General features: G+C 32.4%; 1 protein-coding gene across 1 annotated transcript in view; it reads right to left on the bottom strand.

Moving 5' to 3' along the window:
* Positions 1 to 2678: 2678 nt before the first annotated feature.
* LOC106472481 (solute carrier family 2, facilitated glucose transporter member 1-like) overlaps positions 2679 to 9579 on the bottom strand; it is a 13251-nt gene continuing 6350 nt past the window's right edge. The window contains exons 5-11 of the mRNA XM_013933136.2: positions 9107 to 9214; positions 8206 to 8294; positions 7002 to 7100; positions 5825 to 6037; positions 5463 to 5538; positions 3724 to 3851; positions 2679 to 3532 (exon numbers count right to left, since the gene is read on the bottom strand). Coding sequence (XP_013788590.2) covers positions 3389 to 3532; positions 3724 to 3851; positions 5463 to 5538; positions 5825 to 6037; positions 7002 to 7100; positions 8206 to 8294; positions 9107 to 9214 — 857 coding nt within the window. The 3' untranslated portion in view covers positions 2679 to 3388. The remainder of the gene's footprint in view (positions 3533 to 3723; positions 3852 to 5462; positions 5539 to 5824; positions 6038 to 7001; positions 7101 to 8205; positions 8295 to 9106; positions 9215 to 9579) is intronic.

Below are 9579 nucleotides of genomic sequence, written 5' to 3'. Positions count from 1 at the left end.
TTCAAATGAAAAGGCCCGGCATGGCCAGGTGGTTAGGGCGCTCGACTTGCAATCGGAGGGTCGCGGGTTCGAATCCCCGTCCCACCAAACATGCTCGCCCTTTCAGTCGTGGGGGCGTTATAATGTAATGGTCAAACCCACTATTCGTTGGTAAAAGAGTAGCCCAAGAGTTGGCGGTGAGTGGTGATGACTAGCTGCTTTCCCTCTAGTCTTACACTGCTAAATTAGGGACGGCTAGCGCAGATAGCCCTTGTTTAACTTTGCGCGAAATTCAAAACAAACAATCAAATGAAAAACAAGCACGGAGGGCCTAAAGCCCCTAGATTTTCTCAGCTTGTAAAATGGTTTGTTCTTTAAAACAATAATATTGTATAGGCTATATCTGAAGAGTAGAGTATAACAAGATTTAGTCATGCGTGCAATATCACAGAATGATTCTCTATGCCTGTCGTCTGCTTGTGTCACATTAGTTTTTGATGCAGTATTTATACATAATCACTTGCTTTTTATCGGTTAAACAATAGTCAAAACTATTAAGGTACATGTAGCAGAAATATGTATGTAAATAGATAGGTCTTGTAGAATTAAGTGGTGCCATCTACTGACAATATTATTCTAAAATGTTTATAAAATTAGCTTATTATGTGGGGAAGTCGTTATTGACTAAATGACTATTGGATAATTCTTAAACACTGTAAAAGCGTAACTTTGCTACAGTTTATTTCTCAAGAATTAACGTAATCAAATAGTTAGCATTTTCTGCATAAGTAAAGGACACGATTGATGTCGATCCAAGGAGCATATTAGTCTCAGGATGCTGGAAGAAATATTTTAGCTGATATTTCCATATTAAGTTTGATTAAACTTGGAGTTTAAATGAGTATCACATCTTCTTCACTAAAGTGAATTATTTAAATGTGACAAAGCCCTAACCTAATGAGAAACACGGTGACAGTTTGGTAAACATTGGAGAGCACCGAGTTTACTCAAAACTTGGGGTTATTACAATTATTTGGGAGGTGTGTGTGTGAGCTGAGATATTCGGCTTACCGCATACACGCTGAATAGCAGTTATCTTACTTGGAGAGAATTCGGGGCTCTTATCTTGTATGATGAAACTTTAGACACATTTAGCTTACTTTGTGGAGAATTAGATTATTTCACTACAGTCATTTGAACAGTTTAACTATTACTTAACCCTCATATCACTGACTGTTTTCTACTTTTCATGTATTATGTTATAGCACTCGTATGAAGAAATAACTGGAGTCACTACATAGGAAACTTAAAATTTTAATTAGTGAGATTAATTACAACATTAATTTAGCATTGTTTGTAAGATTCTATATTATTTGGGACATTATAACTTGGTGACAAAAGTAAGAAAAAACGTATAAAATGAGCAGCCTTTCCAAGCCTAAAACTATGGCAACAGTGTTCTGTTGTTAGAGTTCTTTTAAATTATCTGGTAAAATTATTCAAAATACACGTCCACATACATTATTAGTTTATTTCTCCCTGCATGCTTTACCACTATGGTAACTTCTTAGCCACACTGACGTAAAAAAAAAAAGAAAATCAACTTACTTGCACCAACTAGGCGTCACAGCTAACATCTGTCCAAAAACATGGACATACTGACTGATTCGCTCTACCAGCTAAAAAACATCTATCTTCTCGATGTTTCGCTGATCCTGTATTTAAGCTCTACCCTCGAATATTCAAGAAAATTTGACGTAAAATCTCCTAGAATTTTCTAGGTTTATATGATTAGGATCCGCAGCAATCTCTAGCTAACATAAAAAACATAACTTATAACAATACTGTCGATAACAGTATCACCCTTTTTAACTGATCTAATGTTGCATGGAAGGTTTGTAAAACGTCATCCCTTCTGGCTAACTTCTTCATAGTAATGTAACTACTTTCAATACCTATACTATTTAACTTGTCCTTCCAGGTTTCTTGGAGCTCGGAGCCACACCCTAGCACCCCTGAAAGTTTCATGGTAATCAGTACCAAATTAAAAGGAGGGGGATTAAAATGAGAGAAATAATAAAGTATGAAAGTCTAGAATGCCTCAAGGGAAAACCAAGCCCTCCCTGAAAGGTCAGAAAGTTTTCTTCACAGACAAAATACACTTTGCTAATTTATAGTATAGGTGTTAAGATGACTGATGCAATATAGTTATTGTGATAATTTTAAATATTGCTTCAATGTTCTTAACTGATGCACTTATAACCCTGCTTTTAATTTTTAGCTGCGGCATAGTGCAAACTTTTAGCTCATAGCTCCATCATCTGTTGAGTAATTTCAGATTTAATTCCAGTCTTGGACTCAGGTCAAACCCTTTAGATTGATATATTTGACCAGTCCACCCAACTCTCATAGATTAATTTACTCTAATCTTGCCTAAAAGAATTTCAATTTGAGGGTAGGCTGGTATAGATCCTGATGAGTAATAAAATTGAATCGGGTATATGCGAGCCCCATACACAGAAAAACAAAACAGGGTCTCAACAATTTAAAAAAATTTATGAGACGTTAACTTGAACACACTTACTCTCTTGGATCAGCTCATTTAAAGATAAGTATATTGTCACGGATATTTTAGAAAGTAGTCTGATTCATTAGCTTTTGATATGTTGTTAAAGGTTCATAAAAACAGTCACAAAACCTTTGAATTTATCAAAAATTTTAATCCACAAACTAAGAACCAGTCAATCATATAAAAACGTTTTAAGCACAGACACCCATCTATCAGAAGAATGATCATATCATATTTACAGATACCTGTGACCATATATGTATGTGTTAACTAATTTGGGATGATGCAAAAAAAAATACTACAATAAATATTCATGATCTGTATAAATTACACACTTCTCACACACACTAGTAATTAATGTGCTGTAAAATCACACTTACTATAAGTTTTAAACAATCTGCCAGTATTTTCGTGCAAGACGTGTAATACAATAATTTATACCAGAACCCTTTTTACTCTTCTTAACCTTTTAGGTAAAATAACTAAACTACAATCATTCCACTCATCACATTATACAGAGATAGAAACAATTTAGGATTTTTTTAGAACATGGAAATAAATAAATAAAATTTTTAATAAATGCATAAAGATTTTTCCAATAAAAAAATATGCAAAGTAAAGTGTATTACCACAGAACATTTGTAATATTCTTGTACCTGTAACCCAGTCTAAAAATGCCTTTTTTTTATAAATGCTTTTTGCATGAAAAAGCACATTTCCTAGGATTGTTGATGAGAGAGGATTACTTGTATTAACACTTATTCAGGTCCTTCATTGCTTGACCTAAACATATTACTTGTAACAAGGCCTTCTCTAAGCAACCATTACACGCAATTAATTTTACTGGTAGGTTTTCTGCCGGAAAATAGCTGTAATCTCTTCTATTGTCTTATTCTTGGTCTCTGGAACCTTCTTGTAAGTGAAGAACACAAAGAAAACTAGTAGTGCAGTAAATACCAAGAATGTATAATCGCCCAGTATGGTCTGGAAAATAAGGCAACATTTTAGAAATGTTAGTTATCTAGAAGTAACGTTTTCATATACTCGTTAAACTATAAAACTAAAACTTTAAATTTTGTTCAGATAGAACTTTCCATCCTCGTATTTAGTAAGAGCTAGTAAGATTATTTAATAGCCTTTAGAACACTGATTGATTCAATTTAAAGGTAACTTACAACAAGAGGCAGAAATCCAAGTCCGACCACAAAGTTGGCACTCCAGTTGACAGCTACAGCAATACTTGTGGCCATTGCCCTTGCTCCTTGACCAAATAGTTCACCCACCAAGAACCAAGGTATGGATCCTGAAACAAACAATATACTCTTACCTTTAAATTAGCTTTTAACGTAACACAAACACATCCATTATAACGAGAATGAAAATGAACTCAAATAAGGAAGACAGTACATATGACGTGCCAATTAAAATAATGTGATAAATATTTATTACCTGTTGACCAAACTAATGAAAAAAGAGAACTTTAAACTGTTGTAACTTCAATTAATTCAAATGTTCAGTTCCAGTACAGGTTTTTCATTAAAACTTTTTTTATAACTAGTTACGAATTGGAAGAAGTTTCATTAACCCACATTAAGCCTAATGTGGTCAGTAAAGAAATCTGTGAAATAAATAAATAAAAGCAAGAAACAGTAATCAATATTTAGAATTGCAAGAGTAATGGGAGATACAGGATAAATGTGTTTTTAAAGAAAGTTGTGAAAGCATGACTAATGAGAAGAAACTGGGTAAATAATTTGAGTATCGTATCTAAAGTTCCAATGATAGAATGTACAAGTTATATTGTGAAGAGCAATCAGTATCTTCCAAAAGACCAGAACCGTAACTGATAAATAAAAATCACACTAATCTGTTTGTGTGAGATATTCATGCAAAGCTACACAAGGACTAATTGCTCTACCTCAATATCATTAACTCTTTCTGCATGGGTGGGGTGGAGATATGCATGCCACAACCTTTTACATATAGTGCCATTAAATATGGTTTTTATGTATTTGAAGTAAGAATTATCTACTATTCATTTTATCCTATTCTGTTGATTTAGCAAGTTTGTGATAGAAGAGACTAAATAACCTGATACAATATACAGGGATATTGATAAAAAAAAGCTATCGATACGAATTTTAAAACTCTACAATAGACAAATGTATTTTTATTCTTCACAGGAACAGCCTTGCACTCAGATTTCTCCGAGTCTGAGTAATGTTATCAGTGTTTGAATAAAAATACTGTTGTAACATATCTGATTTTTTGGTGTACAACAGACTTGTACATTTTACTAATAGCTTGCCACATTTCATGTAAATACACATAGTAAATTAGGAATTATAGCCAAAACTACCCACTGTCAACTCTTGAGCTATCTAATCATTCTTATAATGCACCCTTGATCCCAGTGATATATTTCTGTAATAGATCATGACACATGGACCCTTTGTACTCACAGTCCTGTATACTAATTACTAGGCCATACCCAGCATGGCTGGGTTGACGTTGATTAAAATTGCGAGTCTCGGGTCATCATGAGATTAATATTGCCACTTGATATTTGTTTTTAGTTCTTAGTTTTCAGGCTCATTAATCTAACAGAATTCTCTCTCCCCAAGTAACTTTTGTTAAGGTACATGCTATTGTTATATGTATTATCTTAGATAAGTTAGTATCTAAATTAACAACATAATGCACACAAAAAAACTCCTATGTTATTTTTAAACATTTACTCAGAAGATGTATGTATAATGCTATCGTTCCTCAAATTTCGTCTATCAAACAAATTTTCAATTATTTGTATTCATTGATTACAGACCATGTTAATTCATTATCCAAATATAGTTACAATAACTGCTCATGGAGTGTTATTAAAGAAAGGGTTGGTATTTCACAGTTAGTAGCTTACCCGGTCCGGTAGCAAACATGACAACAAAGCCAATGACCAGAACTATACTGAAGTATGAGAACCAAACTGAGTGTTCCTAAAGAAACAGGAAAAAACAAGAGACTTTTAGATCATTCACTCTCACATTTATCTTTGTAAAATAAGTGAAATGTAATTACCTCTGAATCTGCACATGATGAAGTGTGGATTATAATTTCAACAAAACATTGGTTGATCAAGTTTTTGTTAATCTTCTATTTGTATCATTTACTGTTGAAGTAATTTAGAACCTTAAAAGTTATGGCTAAAGGAAACGTTGTAAATAATATAAGATATATATACACACATGTACCACCTGAAGGTACTTTTTCTTTAATTCTCACCTTAAAGACTAAGCAGACAGTCAACAGAATTGTGATGATGGACATTCCTCCAAGCCCCACTAGGTGTAGAGTACGACGACCAGCTCTTTCCACTAGAACCACAGAAAGAATGGTCATTAACACGTTGATACCTCCCATACCCATGGTGGCAGACAAAGAAGTCTGCTTGTTTAGTCCAGCACCTTCAAAGATTTTTGTGGAGAAGAAAATTACCTGTAGAAAGACAAAAGTTGAAGATAAGAGTTACTAAACATTTTGTAATATTTAGTTTATAATTATGGTATAATATCCAAGTTGTTTTATTATAACAATGATGCTCAGTTTCATGAAAAAATTTATATGACTTGATGTTGGTATTTTGCTTTTTTTTTTTCTTCGATAATGCAGTTCATTATGTTTACATAGGCAGAATTACATTGAATTTGGAAGCATTCTGTGGTGTCCTGATTGGTATCGGGATGAAAAATCCATATTTTTCAGTGAAAAAGTTGGATATGAAAGAAATTTTGTGTGTTTATAAATTCGAGACAAGGATTGTTTGGCATGTTGTAACTATAACCGAAGTAATTATAAACTAAACAACTATGGGACTTTTCACTTTTATAATAAATTCGTTTTAATGGTGAAGAACATCATATAAAAGAATAGTTATTTAGGTGACTAGTGTTAAATGTCTTAGAAAGAACATTGGCTATGAAATGAAGTATGATGTGGTAGCAAAGATCACTGAGCATGTTCTATACTTCAGATTTAGTGAGCTCTGAAAGAATGCCCATATAGAGAATCCTGTCTTCAATACCCTGAAACTGGGTAATTACTTCGGTTATAGTTACAACATGCCAAACAATCCTTGTCTCGAATTTATAAACACACAAAATTTCTTTCATATCCAACTTTTTCACTGAAAAATATGGATTTTTCATCCCGATACCAATCGGGACACCACAGAATGCTTCCAAATTCAATGTTTTAATTAAACAGAGAATTACAACTTGTAAATGTAAACAGCATCTGAAAATCCAACAAATGTTGTTACACTATTCGATATTTAGAGAGATACTGGCTATTCAACAAACTGTTACCTAATTTATAAAAGTTAAAGATAGACATTGAAAGTTACATTTTAATTCTCATCTAAATATATCAGATAAGAAATTAGAATGAAAAAAGCACTTACAGCATTTATACCAGATAGCTGTTGTGATAACATTACCATGACAGAAATTATCAGTGGAGTACGGAGCCAGGGATTGGTCCACATCTCCTGCACAGTCACCTGAGAACAACAAGTTAGTTTTAGTTGAAGAAATATTGCCACTATAAGGGAAAAAAAACTGTCTAAATTTAATAAAAACATATTATATATAATATAGGGAAAAAAAGCTTGAGAAGTATTAAATTTGGGTATATTTATCTGAAAATGCATTCTTAAGTACATAAATCTTCATTTCCAGTAAAAAATAAATAAAATAGTCCTATTACTCCAGAAAACATAACTATTTTTTTATTTAAGCCAACATTGTGCCATTATAGCTTCATTAGAGCAAACAAGACACTTGCTAATTGATTTTAGGCTTACAAAAGATTAACTCTGTGTAACAAGGTGAACTTCACATGACAGTATATAAAACATTATTGTACATATAACAACTGTTACGTCTCCGTTTGTTAACTGATTTTCCGTAACTTCGTTCCGACGAAACTTTAGCGACACAAGTCCTTTCTTAATAAAACTGGTTTATTCTTTCTGAATATAACTTTACCGATACACTTATTTTCAACAGTCGCTCTATAACAAACGTTTTAACAACGAACGTTAACTTCAGCAATACTTTCTGACTGCAGTTCAATTACTCACTACTTACACACATTGTCACGTCACGTTGTGAGCGTCTTATATATATATATATATACCATACTAACTTATATCTAGTAAATGCTAGGGCATTCACGAAGGAACAAGATACTTCCAGAAAGCAGGTGACGTGACACTAGTCACGTGACCTCGTTGACGCAACACAACTATAAGGGATGTGACATCAGATTGTGAAATTGAAAGAACATGAAAACAGATTATATTATACTATTTAATGCATGCACAAAATATGTTATTAGTTGTGGATATTAAATATTATATAAAATAATGTACATGAAATATACAGCTTTTGTGTTAAGTACGAATCTTAGTATAGCTCTTTACACAATTATCACAGGCAAGAGCAGAAAAGTGTTTTTATAATAATGTTTATTGATTACATGCACATTATTATCAGTATTAGTAACTTCCCTTAAATTATTATATTAAACCACATAGCATAAAAGGTCAGTGGGTTGGTCCCAAGTGCCAAAAAAATTAGGCCTGTTACATCAACTTCACTTACCTTAGGAATGAGCTTCATTGCCTCAAATTCGGCCTTCATTTCATCAATTTCCTCGTGCACATCGCCTGTTCCACGTAACCAGGTCAGTGCTGCCAACACAACACACACAAAAAAAAAATAATTAATGAAGAGACCTAAATGTAAATAGTTTGACATTTTTTTTTTGTACAAATAATAAAGATAGAGCTAACAAACACACATCATTTGTAGGTATTGTTACTGATATCAGAGCCACCTATGGACGTTAATTGTAAAACTCTCCTAATTAAAAAAGTAGAGAGTAAATATAGTTTAATATCTACAACTTCATACACATTAATACCGCACTGCAGTGTGTTAAGCATGTGGATCAAAAAATATTCAGGTTATTATTTACCATTCAGTAACAATTTTAAATATAACAAGGCTTTGAATTTTGATACAAAACCATAATGAATATTGTACTGTGTTACTTTTTTTTTGTAATACTCGGATATCAAAATTTTGTGGGTGCAGTTAATCGTGTAAGCAAACAACGAGTTTATTGTTTAAAGCAGGTGTCATTAAAAAAATATGACCTGTAAATATTAAGTTAATTTACTATATTTGATATGTTTCTGTACAATATTTTCTTGAAAATAAATCTTGAATTTAGTTAGAGGAATAGTTGGTGTATTTTTTATTACATTTATTAAAAATGATATTCATCCTAAAGACAGCTGCAATCGACAATACATGTTTATCTTTAAATATAAAGTGTTATTTCAAGGTTGCAGTTTTAGTTCACTGTTACAACTACAGAGTCAATAAGGCCTAACTTAATGCAAAGCATTTCACATTACTGTTGACTTTTTAAAAGTAACGTAAACACAGATTTTGTCAAAACACGAGAACTAGTGCGTTAATATATATATTGAACTACCTTTCTGTGCTGTCACCTCCTTGCCTTGGAAGATCAGGATGTATCTTGGAGACTCTGGGCAAAAAGGCATTGTTAGCAGCATAAAGATAGCAGGAACAACAGTCAGTCCTAAAGAGGGATTGAAAACAATCAAAAACGGAATGTACCAGTGTTACTTTTTATTCTTAATCACTTGAAGTATAATCACGCATAAATCAGTGTAAAAAGAATTAAGTTAATTTATACCTATTTCGAAATTTTACAACAATTAAATTTAAACGTTCTCTGCAAGAAAAAAACAACATCTTTTTTAATTTTTGAAAATTATTAATCTTGTATACGAAATAGGAAACAATTTTATTTCTGAGAGTAAAACAATGCTATACACCAAATATTAGAGAAGAACATTGTTTTAGATACGTTGGTAATTTATCTTTTTACTGTTGGTGATTTATAAATTAATATTACACATTATTACATAACTAGCTGGAATA

The sequence above is a fragment of the Limulus polyphemus genome, unplaced genomic scaffold, assembly GCF_000517525.1.
Source record: "Limulus polyphemus unplaced genomic scaffold, Limulus_polyphemus-2.1.2 Scaffold5369, whole genome shotgun sequence".
NCBI lineage: Eukaryota > Metazoa > Arthropoda > Merostomata > Xiphosura > Limulidae > Limulus > Limulus polyphemus.
The sequence above is the reverse complement of the archived record's forward strand: the minus strand, read 5'-3'. Positions and strand labels throughout refer to the sequence as shown.